General features: G+C 37.3%; 1 protein-coding gene and 3 long non-coding RNA genes across 4 annotated transcripts; all 4 read right to left on the bottom strand.

Moving 5' to 3' along the window:
- Positions 1 to 464: 464 nt before the first annotated feature.
- LOC133717454 (protein NCA1) lies at positions 465 to 7,467 on the bottom strand. Its single transcript, XM_062144169.1, has 7 exons — positions 7,160 to 7,467; positions 6,823 to 7,072; positions 6,558 to 6,703; positions 3,687 to 3,774; positions 3,441 to 3,587; positions 1,173 to 1,322; positions 465 to 1,060 (listed from the first exon to the last, which is right to left on the bottom strand). The coding sequence occupies exons 1-7, from the start codon at positions 7,375 to 7,377 to the stop codon at positions 1,013 to 1,015; spliced, it is 1,047 nt and encodes a 348-aa protein (XP_062000153.1). The 5' UTR covers positions 7,378 to 7,467; the 3' UTR covers positions 465 to 1,012.
- Positions 7,468 to 13,326: 5,859 nt separating this feature from the next.
- LOC133713657 (uncharacterized) lies at positions 13,327 to 15,305 on the bottom strand. The gene is made up of 2 exons (XR_009848181.1): positions 13,805 to 15,305; positions 13,327 to 13,647 (listed from the first exon to the last, which is right to left on the bottom strand). It is a non-coding gene; the product is annotated as an uncharacterized LOC133713657 (long non-coding RNA).
- Positions 15,306 to 15,458: 153 nt separating this feature from the next.
- Positions 15,459 to 16,669, bottom strand: LOC133714346 (uncharacterized). Its single transcript, XR_009848617.1, has 3 exons — positions 16,424 to 16,669; positions 15,838 to 15,966; positions 15,459 to 15,730 (listed from the first exon to the last, which is right to left on the bottom strand). It is a non-coding gene; the product is annotated as an uncharacterized LOC133714346 (long non-coding RNA).
- Positions 16,670 to 18,191: 1,522 nt separating this feature from the next.
- Positions 18,192 to 18,996, bottom strand: LOC133714492 (uncharacterized). The gene is made up of 3 exons (XR_009848696.1): positions 18,762 to 18,996; positions 18,604 to 18,675; positions 18,192 to 18,255 (listed from the first exon to the last, which is right to left on the bottom strand). It is a non-coding gene; the product is annotated as an uncharacterized LOC133714492 (long non-coding RNA).
- Between the last annotated feature and the right edge of the window lie 6,249 nt (positions 18,997 to 25,245).

Here is a 25,245-nt window from a genome sequence, read left to right as displayed (position 1 = left end):
ATTTTATACTAGCTTAAAGCTATGACAAGCTGAAACCGCTATTCAATAATCCAGTTTATCTGTGACATGAAACAGGATCTCTCTCCATTTCCTCAGTAATGAAGAGTCGCATCACTAGGCAAAAACAGATGAATGAAATTTAGGTACATGTTATCACCATCATATTGTAACTTTCATGAGCAAACATCAGCATATCCTAATCTCGTCAATCTTGTTTCTCGCCCGGTAGGCTTTTGCAATTCAAACATTCAGGTTGCTGAAACAAATTAAATCTCGCATCCAACTACCACCAAGGTATCAACAGAATCAGACAGGACACTTGATCTGAAAGTCGAATACATTATCCAATATGATCCTGCTTGCCAAGTTAATTGCAAAACTAATTAGGAACACTTTAACCTCATGGTAACAACATTAAGTTCCTACTCAGGAAGATCATTCTTCATTTTTTGGTGACGGTTAAGTTCAGGAAACAAAAATAGATAAATACATAAAATTTAAAAATTATGTACTTGATCTATACAATTTTACAACATTGCTCCATCACAACATTAAGTTCACCATCCGCATCAGGAGAAAAAGGGAAATAAAATCGGATTATACAAATAAGTGGAACTATTATGGTCTAAACGGTCTGAAGAGAAATTTCGTACCTACTACCACAAAAGAAAGTTCAATAAATGCAGCCAAAGATGGGAAGTGGATTATTGTGAGGAGGAAAAGAACAGAAAAAAGGAAATGCCCTTGCTAATAATAATATTGGGACGACACTTTTATATACAACTGAGTGGTGATGAGTGACGACTAGGAGGCATCAGTCGGTGAAGAAATATGGGAGCAAATAGCACCCAGTACCTCATTCTCCATCCCTCAAAACACTAGATGCGCCTCAGATTGACCATGCTATCCGAGTACTAACTGAGCTTATTACTGAAGCAAAGCTAATTTATTCAATATCTCCCTCTGGTTCTCTCTTTCTGTTGGAGAGCTGAAGTCAGATATTGTATTTGGTTTATTTCTCCACAATTTGATTCTTAAGGAACTCCAACACCGAAAGCCGCTGAATTTTAAACAAATTGTTCAATCAGTGTTTTAGAATGCAAACAACCTATGAAATGAAATCAACACATGACCCAGAGAAATGAAATGAAGTCAAACCAAGGGAACCTTACCCGTTGCTCAAGACCAGTGTCTTCAGAATTTAATGTCAAAGATTCCAACAATTTTATTCCTTCTTGAAATTCATTAATTGCCACATCCTCATTCCCTAGACTTCTGTCAACATCAGCGACTTTTGCAAATGAAACAGCTAGATCCAGAATCTGTAATCGCAAAAAGCAATGCAACATGACAAAATTAAAAACCACAATACATTTGTATAAAACTATGTCTTTAACTAAAATATGAAAAACACTAATGACCAGCATAACATATTTCTGTTATCAATCTGGGTCACATATGTAATTAACTACACAAACTTCTACAGTTGGTATAAACCAATAAAATATATAATCTTGTTTCTTTTGGTTGATTAAAATCGTCTAGACAGGGAGAAAAGAAAGGAGTCAAATGTCCACATATAAAGAGCTCCATGAAAATAAAGTTTGAAATTAAATTAAGGTCCTTGAAGTCTTTCAATTAACCTTCTGGTAAGGTATTGTCCAACCCGAAACAAATTGGCATCAGCCAGAGATTCAGGAGGGTAAATATTGTGATGCAAGCTTAGAATGTCAGATGCGTGTCTATATATCCTCAAACATTGCCTCTCTCGTGTGACCTAATTCAGCCACAGACTGGTAAAAGTTTATCGGAGTACGTATGGTAAAAACTGCATGGACTCATTACGTGCTCAAATAATAGTTGGCGACTCCAATCAAAAGCATATTGGCAATTCATGGAGGCTTATCATTTATATTTTCATGCAAGGCATTATATTTTTATTACCTTTCCTTTTCAATAAAAGCAAAATACAAAACTCAAACTTAAATTCCTTTGCTCTTCTCAAATTAACAAATCGCTTGCTACTAATCATGATGACAGAAAATATCATACGCATAATGTCCTGGCAAAACAGCAAGAAATTCCTAGTCTCACTTCTTTCAGTCTGAGGACCACTATTACAACTTAAGAACCAACGCATTCTACAACAAGATACATTAACAACCTGTGTGCTGGACCGTGATTCCCAAACCTAATTTCTTTAAAATGGAGTGTCATAGTCTAGCAGCAATGATATTTGCTGAAACTTTGGTCCTAATTCAATGAAATGCTAACCCTCAATCGGTATATTTTTTACTCAGATATATATTCAATACATAACTGGGATGGACTGGTTGCAGCTTAGTCAAACCATCATGATGATCCAGTAACATGTACCCTCATGTGATCAAGAAACGTCTGAAATCAAGCATTTCATATCACAATATCACATGTTTTCAATGTATTCAAATAATCAGAAAGGTCATCCAGCCTTGGTTTTGGGTTGTGAAGTAACAGATGGCCTACAAAGTAATAGGGTTTCCTGGTCTTTAGGTTTCCCAAGAGTAGCGCTAAGAGATAGAGAAGGCTTTCTTTTTTCTTTTTTTTTTGCCCCTCCATTTGGTCAGATGAGATAGATAAGTGGATGACAACTATTCGTGGTGGGGGGAAGGAAGATCATTTGCTGACAGGGAGGGAAAACTGTGACTTTGGGCATTTTAGGAATCAACTGATACGAAAGTGCAGGAGTCAACTTCTTTACGGTTTAGTCTAGAAAATGTAATGTGGTCCCATCTAGGCAGAAGAGTTTGGAGGGTGGAATTGTCAGGATTCTCTTGTAAACCAGTTTCAAGGCAGTTAATGGACAATTCTCTCTTGCTCTTTCTGAAGACAGGTGCTAACTTGTATTATTGCTATGGGAGGTTGAGTGCATGTCATATGGTTCATAGTAAACGACCTTCTGTTTGCCTATCCCCCTTGATGTGTGGTGTGTAGACACTAAGCTGAAACTTCGGATCATTTGGTTCTTAACTATCCAGTTGCACTGTCTTAATGGTGATGGCTTTTTAGGATAGGTTGATTTGAGTTGAAAGGCTCCAACTTGATGCCATCTCTGTTTGGTAACTTTTGTTCCAGGAACAAGTTGTTGGTGGAAAGAAAAGAGAAACTGGGGAGGTGCGATGATGCCCTTTTTTGGGGACATTGGATGAAAGAAATAGAACGATCCTCTATGATCGGTAGGGGGAACAAGGTGGAGCACTTATGGGATAGAGTTCAATGGTCAAGTTTACAGGCTTTAGTATCTTCAGGAGTTCAGTGACTATTCTTTCCTTTTGTACTATCATAGAACCTGATTATGCTGTTACCTTTAATCCTTTTTCTTTTTTTAGTCTGATGACTATGCTGTTACCCTAATGGAAAATATAAAGAAATAAGTGGAAGAAACAAAAAGTAGTTGCTACCTGGGATTTAGGATTTGGATCATGCTTGACAGCATCGCGTCGAACATTCAGTGACTTGAAGTAGTAAGATCTTGCAGCTTGCAGGTCTCCATCATAGTATTTAAGATCTCCAATTTTATTAAGTGAGATAGAGAGTGTATGTGTTATCTGTAAAAGAAATTAAGGAAAAATCACAATTTCAGGGCAAGCACATCGAGGACATAATGTCATAATGCTGATATCACAATAAAGGTTTAATGCAATAACCTCCTGATCATTTCCTGGCAGTTTTGAAAGAAATTCAACGCTCTCTTCAAAATAATTGACTGCAGAACTAGCATCTCCTGTTGCTCGACTGAAATAAAATATATTGGAGTGGGTTAAAAGCTCATTCAAGCAAACATACCAAATATCATTGCTGCAATCATCATGAAGCCAGTAACAGACTCGAGTATGAGTGTTTTCTATATTTATAATTTTCCAAAAACTCTAATTTCAGAAAATTAATCTCAACTCAGGTACTTAAATATCTTTTCTGTTCTCTCTGACTCATTTCATATAATTGCCAAACACCAAATAAATTATGAAAGGAGGCTCCAAAGACATAGAGGTCCATTTTGGGCCGCAACTTGCAATTACCAAAACATCTGCAATTTAACTACGGCAATCATTGACGTTCTACCCAAACCTGCCTTACCCTTATCTTGGAAAGCCCAATCACCATTACAAGACTTATGGTTTATGTGGATGTTTCCTCAAGAAAAATAACATTCCGTCTCCAAAAAACAAAAAGTTACAAGCTTCTGTTCAACCCATGGAAGACACAACACTGCGTCACAACCTCCTCAAAATTCTTCAGACCACAAAAAAACGAAAGAGAAAGGGAAAAAAATAAAAAATCGAAACAATTCATACACAAGTCAAGCAGTTCTATTTAAACTGAAGCCCAATATTTTTTTTTTTTAACAAAAGAAACAGCTTTTATTGAAAACTCAAGAGAAGCACAACACAACAAGGGTGGACAAGGAATCCACAGAAGATAAAGCTAGGCAAAACAACCTAGACTATGGCAACAGCTTAGACAAGCCCAATAATAACCGAAACGAATGAGATGTACACACAACCAAACAGCATGAAGCCCGATGAGTATATATATCCACATCCAATAAACTTCACCAGCTCTACAAATACTCAACCAGAAAATCCCAGATAAATACTCATTCCTCCATAATCTTCAACAACACAACATGACGCATTAGCTACAAACAGCCAAAAGAATCAACGGCAGATTTCACCACATAACGCAGTTAAACCTGCAGGCTGGCTCTCAACATATCTACCAAAGTCGAACTACAATGACGAGCAAGCCAATTTATAATTCAGGCATCCAACTGCTCCACCCTTTGTATCCTCACATACGAAAATTACCACTATTGTGTGTGTGTGTGTGTGTGTGTGAGAGAGAGAGAGAGAGAGAGCATATGCACAAGAAGCATCTAGAGACCTTTCCTCATGGTATAACTGTACTAAATTAAAGCCACCAGTACTTCATTACAGGTAAAGAAAGTGATAAAATACACCTTACTAAAGCAGCCAAATAAACCAAACACATCAGACCCAACCAGCAATGACCATTACAATAACTCCAATAAAGGCACAGCAATCTGCAAGAATTGAAGAGGGAAACAGGTATTTCTGCAACTGCCTAACACCTGTTTTTAGGATGAACTTTCAGCCTTCCAAACTATAGAGGCAATATGTTGAGGACGTCCATCAACTGCCTAAAATTGGAGTTTCAAGCAAACTATCTTGAAGCCTCCATCAACCACCTTCTATTGTCTGGTCTATATGAGGCCAGAGGTTCAGGCCAGATTGTAGGAAGTGGGCAAAAAGTTCTTGTATTACCCACGAGTAGTACTATTGTGCATAACAGATCCTTATTAAGTAATGGGTTTTTAAGGGGGCTATCTTACGGGCCAGGTGTCTCTCTGACCTGAAAACTAGTATCGCTCTTCCCGCCCAACTTTATCAACAGGCCCTTTCTTCTGCAATGCTTAATAAGGTCTCGCATTTCACAACACCATCAAACTGAGAGAACAATGAAAGAAATTTCTCAACCTGTCCCTCAAGTTTCTTCTCACTCAGAATCCCAACTCAAAAGAAAGATTAGTATACATCCTAGCAATGAAAAATAATGATATTGTGATAATCTATTACAATGGAATAATGACTTAAACTGATCAATACAGCTAAAATATCAGCTAGCATGGAGGAATAAGGGGGTGACAGTCTTTTCACCCATTTCACCACTTGGTTTCTACACTTCAAGTTAGAAAACATAATGTGCCACACACACTACTTTCTATCAAACTAGCCATCTGGTGTAACAAAAGATACAAGGTTTAAGTGACATATTAAAGCCAAAGTGAATTATGTGTTTTTGGGTCTAACCACAGGGAAAGCAAGAACTAAACTTAAAAATGAGCACTAAAAATCTGACAAGATGAAAAGGAGGAGTAACATAAATGAAGACTGGTATATTCAATCAAATTCTACATAAATTACATTTACATTTATATAAATGTTATATCCAATATACTACTGCGATATGAGGTATGTAGAATCAATTTGTTGTGAAAAGATTAAACCTCCTACGCAATTTGTTTGGAAGCATCCATAGATGAAACCAAGTATTTTCTGTTTCCCTGTATACAAATGACAGCATTTATCCTTTATACCTGCACATATGTGGTTGGAGGACAAATTGTTTTTTTTTTTTTCGTGGTGACAGGCAGAGACATACAAGAATCCTATTGAGAGAAACAATTAGAAAATAGAACCAAACAAAAGATTAATTCCCCAAGCATTTGGGGCCTCGATCCCAAAGTCCAATCCTGTAGGCTTTCTCCATCATTTGGTAAACTTAAAGCCAATAGATTGAATAAACTCACACGCTTAGTTCGTACTAGGATATTACTGGTATTGCTTTTCTTTACATAACTCTTTCTCTATGCTAACACTTGACTTGAATAGAAGAAAAAAAAATGTACTATGACCACTATAAAGGAAACATCCAATTATCCAAATGCATACTGTATAGATACATATAGAGAGAGAAAGAGAGAGGGAGGGACAAACCAGCAGTCGCCAAGCATTCCGAGAACGGCTCCTAGCTGAGAACACAACTCTGAAGTGTTACCCATGGTTTCCAACTGACCCCTGATATCTTCTGCACAGAGACTGAGCCTTGATTTGGCACTTTCTATATTCTGGGCTCGGAATGCCTACGAAATTACAACCACCAAATTCAACAACAACAAAATAAAAAAAAAAAAAGCCGAAATGCGAAACATATCAAGATTTCAAAGGGAAAAAAAATAATAATAAAAACACAACAACTGACCCTCATAGCTTGTTGCACCAAGAAAGCACCTCTCTCCAAAGACACGTCTTCATAAATCACTCTCTTATTATGGCTCTCACTATTAGTATTAGTATTAGTATTAGTGTCCTCCTCTGCATTATGAGACCTCTTGATTCTGGCATGCCCCTCGATGAAGCGATCCACCAAACCCTGGAGCTCGGAACTGGGTTCCGTCTTCTCAATGTCAGCTCCACACAGCGGGCAGTCCTTAAATCTCGACACACAGACTCTAAAACCAACCCAGTTCAGACCCAATCCAAAATCAAGAAAATTGAGAGAAACCCAATTCAATTTGAGAGGAAAGAAGGTTACTTACTTGCAGAAGGAATGAGAACAAGGGACGCATTGAGCAGAGTCGAAGAGAAGGGCTTGGCATATCATGCAGCTCAGAGGGCCCAGCTTGAAGGTCTGCGAATCGTAACCCAAGGGGCATTTTGGGGAGACTGTCGCCGCCGCCGCCGACGACGGCTCTTTCTCTTTCTTGATTGGCTCCGCCGGTCGAGCGGCTTTCACGAACGGACACACCGGTCTCATCTTCTTCTTCTTCTTCCAATCCTTCCCTTCCCCTTTTGGATTTGATATAAGATATAAAGGATTGCGGATACGACGCCGTATGATATAAGATATAAAGGATTGCCGATACGACGCCGTATGAATTCTAGCTCGACTTGATCGTCTTGGAATTGGGAACGGGGAATTGTGTGATTAATGATTATCCTCCTTTCAATTCAATAATCTCTCTCCCAATTTTTTTTTTTTCTGTTTTTCTCGTGACTGATAAAAAACAATCACTTGAGTTCTTTAGGGTTAATTATGTATAAGTGTATTTTGAAGAGTTATTTTAGCCACCAAATATTTTCTTCCTTCATAAGGCCACCAGATACAGAATAGGGTTAAATTTTAAACATTAAAAATAAAGAAAATTACAACTATGCCAACGTCTCTAGACCTGTAAATGGACCGGATTTTGGATCCGGACCTGCTCCAGATCCGTGGCTATTGGACGGGTTTGGATCGAAAATTTTGATCCGTTGATCCGTTAATGATCCAAATCCGTTAACCCGTTTATTTAACGGATCAAATACGGATTTAGGTCGATCCGATCCGTTAATGATCCGGCCCGTTTTCGTAATAATAAAATATTATTTTTATTAATATATTATTATTTTTAATTATTAATATATTATTATTATCTTTAAATATAAAATATGAAGAATTTCTAATACAAATTTTTTGTAGAAATTTAAGGGACAGTCCATCACTCAAAATTCCAAGAAGCATTAAGAATTTTGATAATGTAATTCTACTTTTAATGATACTTTTCATGTTGTTTTAATATTTTATTAATATCTTATGAGATATCATGATATAAATTTAATATTACTATTTAAAATTTTAAAATATTTGAAATTATAAACAGGTCGGATAAGCGGATCGGGTATCCGTTAATCCGGCGAATACGGATTTGGATCGAGCTATTAATGATCCGCCGGGTTAACGGAGCGAGTTTGGATCGAATTTTTTTTAAATAAACGGATTTGGATTTAGGTTGATCCAATCCAAATCCGGTCTATTTACAGGTCTACTGGTCTCTAAACAAATCCAATTTCACGTTCTAGGTCATTTTGAATGAGAAACCGCCTCTCTCTCTCTCTCTCTCTCTCTCTCTCTCTCTCTCTCTCTCTCTCTCTCTCTCTCTCTCTCTCTCTCTCTCTCTCTCTCTCTAGAATGGAAATTTGATAGGACCCCGGCGCTGCCAACAATCGAGTCGCTACCGAGCCTCGCAGAAGCGGCGAGTCTCCGACTACAATTCCAAAGAGTTGTCGACGGTCGGCCCGTGTCTTAGCGGCAAAGAAGCAAGAATGAAGAATCAAAGAAATCAGTTGAGCATTTTTGAATCAACGCCTCTCTTCTATTACTTCGGCTTCATAAGCGTCATTGACACTAAAATATGCAGTTCTATTACTATGTATTTGTCTAAGAAAGTTCTAAATAGTATTGCAGTAACATTTACATATGTGGTAGTTGATTTTGGTAATAGCTTTTCATTCATGCTTTGTAGTAGCTTTAAGATTGCTTGGTAAGAGCAAGTCCACCCGTGGGTCACCAGGTCACCTACTATTCACTGCTTTTTATGTGTATTTTTACTCTCTAGGTTACGGGCACAGTGTATTTCGTGCCTTGGGTCACCCTGGGTCACTTTCTGGGTCACCATGGTGACTTGCAAGCTGACCTGGTGACCCAGGTCTTATTGGAAATTGTGCCTGTGACCCAGAGTGTGGAAATTAACACTAAAAGACAGTGAAGACACTAGGCCAAAAAACGAAACAGACAACAGACATTTTTCGTTGTGGGATATGGACAATGTCCGTTGTGTATCGGGGCGTTGTGTGATGAAAAATGGCACAACGGTTCTGCACCGTTGTATGACTTACAAACACTCAACATTTTTTTGTTATCAGCGTTGTGCCTTCTTTCGGAAGATGTCAGGCACAGCTGCCGTGCAACCATGCTGCGCATGGCAGGTGCATCCTTCATACAACAGAACTTGTTTACAAACTGTTGTTGGAAAGCTTAGTCAGACAACATTTTTTTGAAATTCACTGTCGTCTGATTTCTACTCACACTTCAGTTGTAGAGTATGGTTGTTGTGTGACTTAGTTTTGGACAACATAGTTCAATTTTTACAGTTGTGTGATTGTAAATGAGAAGACATAATTTTTGTAAAACCATTGTGTGATATATAAAAATGCGTTCTATAGATACCCAAATTGATTGCCATTTATTAAAATCGGTTGTATGATCATTTTCATTTCCTGAATTTTGTGCATTATTAATGCTCAGTTTTACCTAATGAACATTGATCAATTGGACAAAACTGATTGCAAACATCAAATGATTAATCGAACTCGTACTATAAACTTCAAATGTAAAAAAGGAGCATTTCCCAATCATCCAAACCAACATTAAAAGAACAAAAACATTCTAACCTAAGCATTCTAACCAAAGGGGTCTTCACAATTGATTTTACATTCAACTTTTTGAGGTGTGTGTAGCACTGCCCACACCCAACAAACATGACCGGAGCTCCAAATATGTATACCATGGAAAACGCAGCTCCAACCTACACAATACATTGATCCAGTTATTCATCATTTCAATTATATATAATCCAAGCAATGAAAGAAGGCATAAACTCATATCCAAAACTATTTACAGTTTACTTACCTCATCGTCTATAGTATCAAACAGTAACTAAGAAAAGTAAATCTTGTTATTTTCTTCAATGCTATATTTAATCTGCCACCAAAAGTGCACTTAAGATAAAATCTGTAATTAAGCCTGAGTGTGCTTTCAATTGACAAGAAAATTAGTAATTATGCCTCAGCTTGAGTGTGCTTTCAAATTGACAAGAAAATTAGTAATTATGCCTCAGCCTGAGTGTGCTTTCAAATTGACAAGAAAATTAGTAATTATGCCTCAGAAAATTAGTAATTATGCCTCAAATTTACAAAGCAGTATCAATGATCATAAACAAGTCTCACCTTGCTGCTCATATACATTATCTAGTTCATACATCAGATTAACTTGGGCACATAACACAAGAAAACTAAAGCATTTGATGTTGATGCATGAGACCAAATCTATCTACCTGTGCATTAAAAAAAAAAGTCATATATTAACTTAGAAAGCAGGACAAGGTCTGTGCTGCACAATGTGGCTCCATGCAACATGAATCATCACAGGAAGCATTAAGCATATGAAAAATGCTTAAGAAAATGAGAAAGACAGAAACCTGATATCAACTCTGGAGCCTACAAGGGACTGCCAAAATAATAACCTTGAATCTTATAAACTTATCTTTATCTATTGACCTGCAGGCATAAAGAAATTACGTTACTTTGGCTACAATTGAAAATCAACAAAATCATCTCTTATGAACTAATGAGTTTGTAACACTACAATGAATAGTTATAACAGATGACTTCATGCCTCTAAAACCAAGATTCCATTATTAATTAGAAAGCACAACATTTTAAAGCATATTGTCAAAACAAACGTCTAAAACATAAAGCCACTTGTCAATAAGTTCTAGCCTTCATTAAGCTTCACAATGACACAAACCTAACTTTTCCATTTCAAATTTGAAAACGGAGCATAGAACAATTTAATGGCAAGCTAACAGCAGAAGTAATCAAATAGATTCCTAAAGAAAATAACCTGGAAGGTCCTTTTGCCGTCATCAACCAAGGCCTTGAGTTGATGAAGCAGCTGCTGCACCATCTAACATCAATTAAAATTATTTCTATCAAAATTCCTACACAGACAAAAGAACTCAATCAGATGAAATTGATGCATCTTCTTAGGCAGTTAGGAATTGGAATTGGAATTATACAAACCTAGGCATGCATAAGAAAAGATTCTGTATAATTACTATTTTTTATACAACACTTACATGTCTTATAAGTAAAAACCTTCAATTGCCTGAAGAAAAAATCAGGTAGATATATATAAGCGCATGCACAGCTTTGATTTAACACTTACACATTATTGAAAAGATAAGCTTTTCCATTCCTGCAGCGAAAAGACTGGAACAAAAGAAAATCATGGTGGTAGAATGTTTCCGTCATTGCTTATATCAAGCATAGAACATTCAGACCAGCAAAAAGAGCATAGAATAATGTCTATCAGCAAGAAGTAGAAATATGTAAAATGAAAATAAAATTATTAGAAAACCAAAGAGATAAGACCTGTACCTCTCTTATGGGGTGGATAATTAGAACATGTGCAACTTGGACCAAATTTTAGCATCAATTACAGATAATGCACTATTTTTAGCAAGTTATTCCTTCATGTGTAATTTTGTAATTAAACAATCTCATAGTAGTAGTTTTCCTACCTTACTGCACAATTTCTTTTTTACTTGCTGCACAAGACCTGTGATACAACAAAGTCCAAGGAACATTTCGACAGTCCAATATCGACATTGAGCCGATTAAAATCTGCAAATACAAAAACAAAATTTATAAGAAACAAAAACATTATCATTATGTGTCATTTATAATATAATTAATGACAGGAAATCCAATTCGTTTCATACATTGTATGAGCCCTCTTTGGCTTATGTTTGTATTGAGTTGAAGAGTCATCAATAGATTGTATGTATATATACCTTGAAGTCCTGGTCAATTTCACGAATAAGCCTCTAGAATGGCAACTTCCTGATCAGGACAATTATTTTGTTCTTTTATTTTGGATGATTATAGAAAAAGGATTAGATGTTCTTCTATGTTCAGAAGAATATAATATATAATACTAAATCAAGAAGAAAGCAAAAGGAATATTGATAGATAATAAGCATTGCATTTAGATCAACACTGTCAAAACTCAACTTATATATCCTTCTCCTTCTTCTCCACCTATAATTGAGCAAGTTAATTATATGCTTGTTTGAAGATTAAGGGAAGCAAATGCCCATGCTGTTGATACCATATATTTGTTGTGAGAAAACATGTTTTTGTCCTTGGACAAAAGCATAAATTAAAATCAAAGAAATTTAACCTGATTGTTTTGGTCTATCAATAGAAACAATTTATGACTCCCAAGGCCTACATGTCTTTCCCTACTTCCATAGTTCCATATTCACTACTAGAATTTTGTTCATAGACATCAGCCCAGAACCGATGTTAAACTAATTTTCGACCGATGTCTTAGTGAGTGTAGAGAAAGATATAGACATCAGTATAAGCGCGTTTTTAACCGATGTCCCAGACAACAACCAACATCGATTCTAAAAAACAAATCGATGTATAATCGTTATAATCATCATATTTTTGTATGTTAGGTATGTCTAATTCTTCATATTTTCACATTTTATGCTTAATAAAGTATATCTCAAACAATACCTAAGTGAACATTTAAATCGATTACAATTTCAGAAATGATGTCTAATACACTCGTAGACATCAGTCTCTAAAAAAATTTGTTTGTTCGTGTCCATTTTTACGTGCATCTTGCCGTCTTATTCTCCAGAGAACGATGTATGTACCTTTAGGCAACATCAGTTAATCTATTAAGAATGATGTTTTATGTTACTAGGAACATCGCTTTTCGTTAGTTGAAACGATGTCTAGTAGTTTTGTAGACATCATTTCTATTTTTCAAAACCGATGTCCTGTATTTCATGGTAAATCGGTTTACTTTATAACAGCTGATTTGTACGTTGACACTAGATAACGGTCTGGTGTTTAGATATCGATGTGCATTGATTTTGTGTACATCGATTTTGGGGTGACATTTCGATATGTTGATATTCATGAGACATCAGTCCAGTTTTAGGTACTGATTTCTAATCTCTGAATTGACATCATTTTCTGTCATTATTGTTTTGTTCCCCATTTATATACATCAGTTCATATATATAAGAATGATGTGCAAATAATCATCTAGCTGCTGGTGGTGGGAAAATATTTTGAAATACATTCTCATCATTCAAAAATTGGGGCTTTCCATTAATTTTCTCATCTTCATTCATGATTCTACATAATTCACAAAATAAAACCCCAAAACCTACAAAGGCTAGCCTATAAACATATTAGCAACCAACTACAAAAGTTCAACACCAAACTTTGCTTCAAAGCAAAAACTAGTCTTACTCAAAATCATGTTGGTAGCCAAACTCTGTATATAATCAGCCACTTCAATACGTACAAAGTCGTCTCTTTGACAATTATATGTAGATGCCGGATCAACAAAGCAATGGTGTCAAATTCATCTCTTTGAGTAAGAAGTTCATGCAAGTACCTGTGTCAAAAGCAAAGACATGAAATTGCAAGCAAACTCGTTTTCCAAATGCAGCAAAACCCCATAATCCCATATCACCTTTCCACACAGTTACATTGCAAGTCATGTGTAAGCAAAGGGAAAAAGAAAAAAAAGGGAAGACAGCTGCAGCCATTACCTAGCTTCCATAGTTATGTATCAAATCAATCTTAGAGAAGACATTTATGTGTGGGAGCTCCATATGTATCATGGTTGATAAAAAAGAAGAAATGCAGTAACATAATTTGCAACGTCACTGCATATATGGGCATCAACTAAATGCGTTGCAGCCAACTGCAGAAAATCAGGAAGCCAACCAAATGAAGAGCAGAAGGCACATCAATCATTCATGGTCATGGTGAATGGTCAAAGCAACAATATCACAAAAGAAGAATATAATCATAACCTGAGGTTTAACTTCTTTATGAGTTTCATGATAATATTCCTGGTGTTGGAAAATCAAAGAGAAGATAGTGATCTGCAGTAACATTGATAGGCAGCAGAATGCTATTGTTAATTTTACCACTACTTAGGGGACAAACTACAAGAAGAATGCTAACATGCCATGTCATTTGAGCAACTTTACAATCAGCCAAATATATATGCTTGCGTAATTTCTGATTGTGGATTTCAAAATGCATCACTTATTATTTGAATTTAAGTATCATTGGTTGAACATTTCAGTATAATTCTGAGCAACCATAAGACTAGCTCCAATTTGAACTGATTCTTGATATAACAATGAAAATCACATACTAGCGAATTATATAAACGCTCAGAGAAGCTATCACAGAGAAAAGAAAAAAAGAGAAAAAGAAAAAAAAAAAAAAAACACTATCACAACAACTCCAAGAAGCAGTTATGATGTATCATAGGAAAACAGTATAATAAAACTGCCCATATAAAGAACTTGATGGGAAAAGATAAGAATAAGGATAACAGAAGCCAGATGCACAAACCCTGTATTCAGAAACATTATTTTCATAATCTGTAAAGCACAAGATAAAATGAAAGTTAAGAGTATCAGGCTTAAGGATTCAAGGAGCACTCTTCTCCATAAAAAGAAAAATTAAGAAAAAGAAAACAGGATTCAAGGAGCACAAGAAAAATGGTATACTTATATGCACATGTTTTCAGTGACATCAGTAACTAGCAAAATGAGAGACTTCCAGGGCCTTAACTGAGCTCCTGATATAGTCAGAAACAAGTAGAAATTTAACATAATCTACATAAATGTGCTTTTATTTATTTGTATAATAAACACACTTGAACTGACCAGATTGTGAATACCTACCCTAGCACCAATTACTGAACAGTTCTTTATTCAGGTCAGCCAGTGTTAGGTTGGGGTAAATTATGCTAAAGAAAACGTTTTGTATTATTCTCACATAGCCACTTTTGCAGCAGGACATTATCATGCACTCTGGGTACATAACACCTTGAAGAGCACATATCAACCCATTGTTTCCCATCTCGTTCCAGCTTTTCACTTTTATCGACTGGATCATCTTCAAAAGTCAAACCAGCTATACATATGTTCTTCTGCTAGTTGATTATCAGAAGAAGTCTCACCAAACACTGCCTAAAACTAACGGAAAAAGCAGCAATAAGCCAAATCTTTTCAATCTAAACTACTTCGACTCTTGGTAAGCCAAATCTAAATTAATGAGATGGCGAATGTGTGACAGTTGCTTATTAGGCTAAAGCACAAAAGCCTATTATATATTAAACATGGTACTTGAAAATGCTTAAAGAAAAAAAAAATACAATAGTTCCAGTAGCTTGCTGCAAAACTCGTCCACTGTGTTCTAGCATTCATAATATGATCTGAGTTTTAATAAACTGATATTTCAAAGGCAATAATTAAAACTGCTCAAGAATACGTAGTCTAATGAGACTGCTTAGCCTCGTAAAGAAAGTGAACAAATGAAGGACATAAGACGTATAATTCTGGATAACTTCATACCCTCTTTCTACAGCTAAGGTCTAAAACAAGCCTTTCTTTTCCAACAACACGAACAAGATCTTTAAGCCTTTCAAGGTTTTGCCCATTATTAAATACATACTGCAAGAAAACCATGACAAGTTTTAGAAAATGTTTTCCTGATATCAATTGTTCTAAGAAATATACATGGTTTTTCAATTTTAGAAGAGGAGAAAAACAGAACTCACAGAAGTGACAATGACGTGGGTAGCCCCTTCTTCTATGTATTGCAAAGAATTATCTGAATTGATCCCACCTCCTACCTGAAAACCACCTAGATTATACCAGTCCTCGTAGCAAGTTCAGCAGAGGAAAATCTGTAAGTTTAAACATATCATCAATCATAGAGAACAAAGTGAAATAGCACACTCACAAGGTTTATACTAATCTCAGCATGTGCAATGAATAATGAGAAATTTGATCCTTTTGCAAAAGTTGGCACCTCTTTGATATCAATTTCCCTAAACCTCGTAATCCTAACTGATGCAAGTTAGAATAGTACAAACGCACAATAACTTCTTTCAACAAAATGTGTAACTTTCAGACCATGATCCTATTTACAACAAATAAAAATAATCATGCAGTAAACTCTGAGACCATGATGCTATTTACAACCACACATCCAGTAGATAAACACAAATGATATATCTCCTTAGTTTAAGAGTTGAATAAATAAAGAACAAAGCATGGTTGAGTTCAGAAAAGGATTTTACATGCAATATTGAACTGGAGGAAAATAAAAAACAGAGCAACTAATATTGCTGAAGGCCATACCTTCTGTGAAAGAAACCAGATTTCCAATCCTATTGCGAGCAATTGAAACCGGATTTCCAAGCCTTCGAGGAAGCAAGCACATAGCAATACTAGATATAACTCAATCAACATAAAAATTACAAGTATGGCCCACCAAAATGGCAATAGTAAAGCTAAAATGAACCAGGTGTGAGAACATTGGCAAGATTTCGCACTCCAAATATTGAGTGGAAACAGTATAACATACTCAACCTCGTTCAAGATACGCAAAAAATAAAAAAGTTCACATTTGAAAACTTCAGTCCGGATTTCCAAGCCTTTTGGGAGCAATTCAACCTTTGAAAACTTCACCTTTTCCCAATCAGCCCAACCAACAGCCCAGAACCTCTACCTGTAGAACATCACTATATAAGGAAGCAATGTTTGAGGCCTCTTCTGCTAGTGAGCTTCATAAATCACAATCAAATCAATACATCACACAACGAAATCCAGTTACAATCAAATCAAATTGCTCACATATTATGTATAGCTTCAATTCCACAAAAGTCAATCACATAAACACAAAAATCGAATCACCACATCAAAATAGATCGATCCTTTACATGTATAAAGCTCAAGATCAATCAAACAACTAATAAGAGCAATCATGAACAACTACAAAGTAGTTCTAGATCAGATTTTTATTTTCCTAAAATTAACACCAAAAACTAATCCAGATAACAAAATCTCTATACAAATAACACATACATGCCAAGCAATTTTAAAATTCCAAATATTTCAGCGAAACGGAGCAGAGCAAAACCTTTGGGGCTTCAAAGACAGAAGAAATCTGAGTGAGGCCGAGAGTGATGTGAGCAATTGTGTGAGCCATGTGCTTCTTCCCACTCAAGGGCGTGACTGCAAAACAAAGTCACAGACTCGGCGCGTGCCTTAGTTTCGTTAAAAACGAAGAAGAATATGAAGGTGAAGAAGATGAAGTGATTGCGATAAAGGAAGAATCCAGTGACACGACACTGGCCACCATTGGAGTCCCATCGGTGAGGACGTGAGGTAGTCGCCTGGAGTGTTTGGGATGACGTGGAAGAAGAGATCGAGGCAGGGGTTGCCGGTGGAGAGAAACGTGGCAGAGCCGTTCTCCGTTAGGCCCATTGGGAGGTCGTGCTTGGTTCCGACGTCGTTGAAATTCGCCACCATCAGGTCCACGAAGGATTCGCCGGTGGTGGGTTTGGAGTCGGGTTTGGATTTGGGTTGGGGTGGCGCGCGGAGCGGTGGTGGTGGGTGAGGGTTTGTGGAACTCGGGAGGACCGAGAATACTGGGAGGAGCCATGGCTCGATTTGTGTGAGCTAGCTACTTGTGAAACTAGGGAGGGAGAGAGAGGGAGATGAAGGAAGCAATGAGGAGCTCCAGAATGGCGGCGAGTTCGAGTGAGCTTAGGGTCCAGAATGGAGGTCGAGTTTGGGAGGAGTTCAGAATGAAGGAGTCGAGGGAGAGTAACATTAGGGTTTTCCATCTGTTTCTATTTGGGCGCAATTTTTTTTCTAAGTGTGAAAGTTTTGAGTTTTAGTCCCCGCTTCTTCATTTCACTTAAAAACTTAGCATTTTTTGCAAAAATAGGTTCCCGCAAATTTTCGAACTAAACTTTTAACACCGGTCATTTTAAGAACTGGTGTTAATGACATACATTTAAATCGGTATTTTCGTAAAACGATGTTAGATTACTTTTTTACATCGTGGGCAAGTCTGACCGATTTAAAACATGCGATGTCTATGAACAGATTTCTAGTAGTGATTTAATCCCGTTTGTTCGCTGCTGCATTATAATATCAATGTGCAGCTACTTGGCTCTGACTCTCTGACCAAGAAAAACATGAACATGTTAAAAAATTAAACAAATCGATGCAATCTTGAATTTTAGTTGGTGTATATATATACTCCTAAATATCTCTTTTTTCACCAAACTTCTATTTGTGGCAGTTATGGATTTCACTGCACAAACACAATTCATTGCCAAATAAGCAATTACACCAACAAAGAAACCCACAATTGAAACCAAGACACTGGAAACTTAAACTACTTAAAAAGAAACAATCAATCAACTCCCTATTACAAAACAATAATCATATTACCAATCAACATAAACAAAAGAATCACAACCCATATAACAAACACAACCCAGAATTGCAAATTCACAGCTACAAACCTTGGTGGCGAGCTGCTTCCTTGAAGCCTTTCCTCAAGTTGACTTACAAGTAGTTTGCTTAGTACAGGTCATCTGAAACACATAATCAAATTCGCTTTAACATAGATCATCAACAAATTACAAGTCCAAGCCATATCAAGAACAGATCTGAACCATACCACAATAAACAATTACCGAAACGCTCAATAACCCAGTATTCTCCCTCGTCCTCACCTCACACCCCTCTATCACAACATCGTCCTCCTCACACCTCCTTCTCTTTAGCCGTAACCAGCCTCCGCTTCTCTCTCTCCTCCGTGTTCGCGAACGGCGGCCTCCGCTAGTTGTTGCGATAGTCGCTGAGATCGGCCTCAAAGCCTCTCTTCTTCCCAATACCCTGGACTAGCAAATCGAAGAACCTCTTCTTCTTTTTTCAGTATGAAGAACCCTAATCCCAAGTCAAGATACTGGAGAAAGGAGAATCACACACCTCTTAAAGTTTGAAAATCGGAAATCGAAGAAAAGAGAGGGTTAGGGTTGTAACTCAGAGAATCACAGAGAGGGAAGTACTGAAATGAGAGAGAGGGGAAGTGTGGAAGTTTTTTAGCTGAAAACTCTCTAAGGCCAAAGTGGGAGTGAGAGATGGAAGGCTCGGGATTTTGCTCGAAGTGAAGAAAGGGCTCGGGGTTTTGCTCTTAGACTTGAAAAACGAAAGTGTGTGTAATGGTGCCCTCGAGTTGTATAAGGCACCACGCATTAATTTTTTTTTTTTTAATTACTCAGACAACATATGGAGTTATATATGTTGTTGAAGTGTAGCAAAGCTGAGGGAACAAAGATGGAAATTTCCAGCCTGTGCAATCAAAATTTCAGTTTTGGCGCTGAGGTTAGACATTTCTCAATCACATAACAGAAATAGTTCATTGTGTTGTAGGAACTTGTAAGCATAACAAACCATTGAAGCCAAATTTACTCATTTTGGGGAGAGAATGAATGCCATTTTGGAGACTTCTCCAAATTTTGCCACTCACTTGCACAACAGCACATTAAAAACCATTGTATGATGATTTTCAAGTACACTCCTACAACACAAGTAACTAAACTGTTGTACAATTTAGTGGCATCTAGGGTACAATTTGGAGCCAAATTTGAGTCCATCTATGAGGGAAATCCGCCGCATTTTTTTTTTTGATTCACACAACAGATTATTCTTGTAACTGTACCTACTTGTACGTTTGCAAAGCATAATTAGCTATAATCAGCCACACTCATCGTACCGCCAGAGGTACCAACTACCGTCAAAGGAGTAACCCACAGGTAGGCAGCCAGGCGGGCCACGGCCTGAGCACAAGAGTTCCCCAGGATCACCGCTGACGCGCCGCCACGCACTCTGCCAAGGCGGCATCAGAAGCTACTGAAACTGGGAACTGAGGCACATCAGTCCCACATCGAAAACAAGGAGAAGATCAAACCTCTCCTCACCTATAAAAGGTCCTCTCTTCTCCCTTCATTATGAACGCATTAACTACTCATTTATTATTGTGCTGCCTATATATCAACTGACTTAGGCATCGGAGAAGTGAAGACCGCCCAACGCGGTCTCCCTCTGACGTCCTGTCTTTCATTTGGCAGCCAGCAAGAATCACCAAGTATACAGAGTAGCGGTCCGCCCGCCGGACCCGCGTTAAGCGGAGGTTTGGCTACCGCCAGACTTTGAGCATTAACAGTAACCGTTGTGCAATGACCTTCTAAAAAAAAATTTAGAATTTTAACCACCTTATACAACGTAAGTTTAGTAAACATGTTGTGTGATTCACTTTCCCACATCACACAACGAAATTTTTTTTTTCGTTGTGTAAAAAGTGTTGTATGTTAAGGTTATTGGCCTAGTGAGAGTAGGTGACCAGGTGACCCAACGAGTGAACTTGCTCTAATAGCTTTCATATGTGTACAGTAGCTTTTAAACCTTCTAAAACGATTACTGGCTTTTGTGTTTAGCAAGAGCTTTATAGTTTTGTATTAGTACCTTTAGTGTTCTCTAACAATAGATTTATGCTTCATCTACAATATCTTTCTGTTTGGTAGAGCTTTCAGGTTTTTCACTTTCATATCGACAGTAGCTTTCATGCTTGTTGTTAGTATTTTTTTGAGTCTTTCGTAGTAGCCTTCCATGTCTCTAGGAGTAGCTTTTGTGTTGCTGGGCAGTAGCTTCCTCACTCATATGGAATAGCGTTCTCAATTTGGGAGTAGCTTTCATGTTGTTTGGTACTAGGTTTGTCAGTCTCTAGGAGTAGCTTTCAACTTCTGTTTCTTAGTAGCAGCTTTCTCAATCGTTGGAATAGCTTTGTTAGCCCCAGGGAGTAGCTTGTGTTCCTTGGTTGCAGCAAAGCTTCGGTGCTCATGCTTTTCATTGTTTGCTATTACTGTAGCACAAATGCTTGGGAAGATATTGTTGGATACAAATTCTTATGATGAGTACTACATAATTGTTATTCTTGCAGCACTCATACTTCTTAGTACTTTAGTTGCATGACATTTAATTGTTGTTATGCTTTTCTAATAGTTGATATGATTAGCTTGGTAGTACTTTTCTGAACCTTTGAGAGTAGCGTTCTTAATATATGGGAGTACCTTTTGTGTTTCATAGGAGCAGCATTCCTAATTAATGTTGAATATGTCAGTAGCTTTTGTGCTCATTAACAGTAGCTTTTATATTAATTGGCAGTAGTTTTCCAATTCCTTGAAGAAGAAGAACTTGAAGAGGAACTAGTTAAAGAGAAGAGGAAAGGGAGGAAGCAAGCTGAAAGACTGAATTTCTCTATTCGAATCAAGCATAAAAAAGCAAGCCTACTGAAGACAAGGAGTTCATTTATGCCAATAACAGAACAAGGAGCGGCAAGAGGCATTAGATGATAATTAGACCAGTAGCTTCATGTAGTGGTGACAAGCAGTAGATTTTTTAGTCTATGAAAGTAGCATTTTCATGTGTTATCGTAGCTTTATGATTGTTTTATTTCCAGCTTTGATATTTGATGAAAAATTTACTCACGACAAATTTTGAAGTATTGATAGTGGCTTGATGAAATGTTGACAGTAGCTTTATGTTTAATTCTCAGCTTTGATATTTGATGGAAAATGATGTCTATTTTGATCTTTTCAGCATTAATTTTCATCTTTAACATGAATGTCCTTTTCCAACTTCATTTTGTAATTGTTCTTGCTATAGGCAGTTTGGCACATTTATGTCTGATATTTCCATGAATTAGACTAATGAAAAGGGCGGCAACTCCAATCTTACATAACCATTGTGTAACTTAAAAACATAATAAAAATAGGTAAAGCAAAAATTGTAAAAATGTAATGAACTCAAAAGCTTAGACATCTAATAAGATTCTCAACAAATTGAAACTGTTGGAATTTTGACAAAGTTAAACACCAAAGTTCAACATCAATCTTGAAAGTTATTGCAGAAGTTGTTCCCATTGTAAAAAAAGTCCAATATAGTAAAAGCTATTGCTGATGTAAAAACTACTCCCATTGCTGTAAAGAAATATACTCCCAATATTGTCAAAAGCCACTCTCAATGTTTTAGAAAGTTATGCATCTGTTCATGTACTAGTGTCAGCTTTCAGATTTGCACCATACATGTTGCCTTGTTGTGGAGCCCCTACTCACCACACCGACCACCCTTTGATAGGTCTCATCATGCCACCTTCTGCAATAGACTTCATCCGAACAGATTTTGACCGGGCAGATGGCCTTCTAATCAATGGAGACTTCATAATAGAAGCTTTAGAGAATAAACAAAAGCTACTGGAATCATATTGAAAAAATGCTAGCAGAACAGAATAAAGTCACTATGATAGTTATACAAAGCTACTAAGTGCATTCAACAACGAAGAAATAATGGAAGAACAAAGATATGACAAAGATTAGTCTAATAATGAGGACTCTATTAATCAGATAGCTTTTAGTTTTGATATGAATGAAAACAAAGTGTAATTGATAAGTAATGCACAATAGCTTTGTTTGCTAATGATAGTAGCTTGTGAAAAGCATGACAGCAGCATTTCAAAACTGTAGTGACAAGACCCGCCCCGGATTTCACCTCGAAATCCGAAGTGGCCCTGCGGGGCCCACTTTAGAAGAAATTCTACCAAAAATTTGGCGGAACTTCCCCTAAAAGTAGGCTACCCAAAACCTGTAGGAAAACATTTACACTTCTAAATCATCCATCCTTATTCTCCTGGAGCCATCTGCTCCCCAAATCACAACTCCAATTTCACAAATATCAGTCTCAACCCAAAGACAATATTAATCTCATAGATTATCAGAGCAATACTAATCCCCTAAGTAACAAAGAAAACAGAAATAGAATGAGTACGCGGAAGCAATGCTGTTGGCTATGCCTTGACTCCATGTACGCCCGACCTCAACTAATTTCGCCTGCAAACTGGGCATTTGAAACCGAAGGGCCCAGGGGAAAAGTATATAAAAACGTTAGCGTGAGTGGACAAAAATAAACAATTTTTAAACAAAATGGATTTTTATACTTTCCCACAATTATTTCATTAAAAACTTTCGATGCATGCAATAATTATGAAAACAATCCACGAGAAGCTCCTCTCAAGAAATGGGGCTAGTCACAAATAACCACGAAGAAGAATATAAATTCCGATGCTCGAGAAATAGGACCAGCCCCGCTGGTTAAACAGAAATCGGACTAGCCCCGCTAGTCAAGAACAACAATAAAATGATACGGGGAAGAGAGTTCACCATACGGGAATGGAGCCTCTCAGGCTCTACCTACCCTCGACTGCCACTCACACATAGATTGTGCGAGGAGGAGAACTAATAACCTCGACTGCCACCCACGTGAGGAGGAGAATAAATCACCTCTACTGCCACTCACCAACACAAAGTAAGTGAGGAGGAGAATAAGCTACCTCAACTGCCACTCACCAACACAAAGTCGGTGAGGAGGAGACCTAATCACATGACCCGCGTATGGTGAGGAGAAACCATCGAAAACCAGTAAATCCGTAAATCCATAAGGCTTCTCCAAAATCTCTCAAGATAAAATCCATGTATTCAACGACGTGACCCCGCACGCCAAGATAGTCTCGAAATCATAAACAAATGGGCGAGAATTAATAAATCATTATAATTTATTTAGGAAATCCCATTTCCGATAATATTCCAAAAAAAATCTCAATATCCACGAATAAAATATATTAATAAATTCCGGAAATCACCTCGGAAAGTAATTCGTCGAAAATCACTTAAATCATGATTTCAAATAAAAACCATATATCGGAGATACTTATCAAAGGCTCAAAATCCATTCCCGAATCATAATTGAAAATAAATTATAATTAATCTCTGAAAATTTAATCATATTCCGAAAACAAATCATGAAATCCAAATCTGAGCATAATAGATTCGTATATGAAATTCATATGGAAAAACAATGCCAAAATTATAATCCAAGGCAAAATATTATGCTCGATAATAAAATGATAAATGAATTATTATTTCGGGAAAAATAAATGCATGCATCATTCTTTAAAAATAAAAGTCCACTCACAGTACTATTCCGGTGATCACGCATACGAGTTCCTTCGTCGAGCAATCGCTCGGTGCGTCATCCTGTACACAATTATATTCCGTGAATAACTATTCAACAAATTAATACGATTCCTAAAATCAATTCCTCATAATCACATCTCCACTTCTCCTCGGATTCAACCCACATTCTACCACTAATACCAATTCGTTATCTTAAAGGTTCCAAGTCAGAACCGAGAGATATCCGACGGTCGGATTCTCATAATTCGATAATCGAAACCCTAAACTTCAAAAAATTCATAATTAATTCCAAGCTTCTCCAAAAATCACCAAACTTCACATACAAGCTCTACAACATTTACACAATTCAATGGGCTAAAAACTGGAATTAAAACACTGCCCCACACACCTCCACGCGCCACCAACAGTGGCAGCGCGTGGGCCCCACGCGCCGGCGGCCACCACCTCCGATGGCCACCAAATTTTGGCAGTAGCTGCAAAACAACAAACCTAACCTCTTTCTCAACTACAACACATCCAAATAACAAGTAAAAACAGCCGAAATCATTTGATGAACACAAACCCAGAAATTTCCAAGAATCCTAGAATTTCATTTCGTCAATTCGACTTCTACACAATAAATCATGATACAAGGCCATAGGGGAAATGATCAGTGATGAAAACCAAACCTTCGACGGCGATTTGGTGGCCGGAGGTGGTCGGAATCGCCGGAAATCGCCGAAAAACCCCAACTGCTACAGTGATCTTCTTAGGTCAATTCCGAGCTTTTCCGGCCAAATCTTCGAAAACCAAGGTTACTAGCGTGTTGGGAGGGAGGAGGCGCTCCTCTGGTGACCGGTTGCACGCCGGCTGGTGGCCGGAAAGTGAAGAATCGAAGGGAGGACGAAAATGGCCGAACCGGAAAAGAGAGAGGTCGGGGGAGAGGAGAGAGAAAGAGCCGGGTAAGTTTCCCAAATTTGGAAACTTACCACAGTAACTTCCTATATTTATAGAAACTTACCGTGAACAGTAACTTTCACAATTTCGCTTATAACTTTCGCATATGAGCACCGATTTTTACGTACCACATATGCA

This window comes from Rosa rugosa, chromosome 6 (genome assembly GCF_958449725.1).
Source record: "Rosa rugosa chromosome 6, drRosRugo1.1, whole genome shotgun sequence".
In the NCBI taxonomy this organism is placed as follows: Eukaryota; Viridiplantae; Streptophyta; class Magnoliopsida; order Rosales; family Rosaceae; genus Rosa; species Rosa rugosa.
Note: the sequence above shows the minus strand (reverse complement) of the source record. Positions and strands in the feature narration are given on the sequence as shown.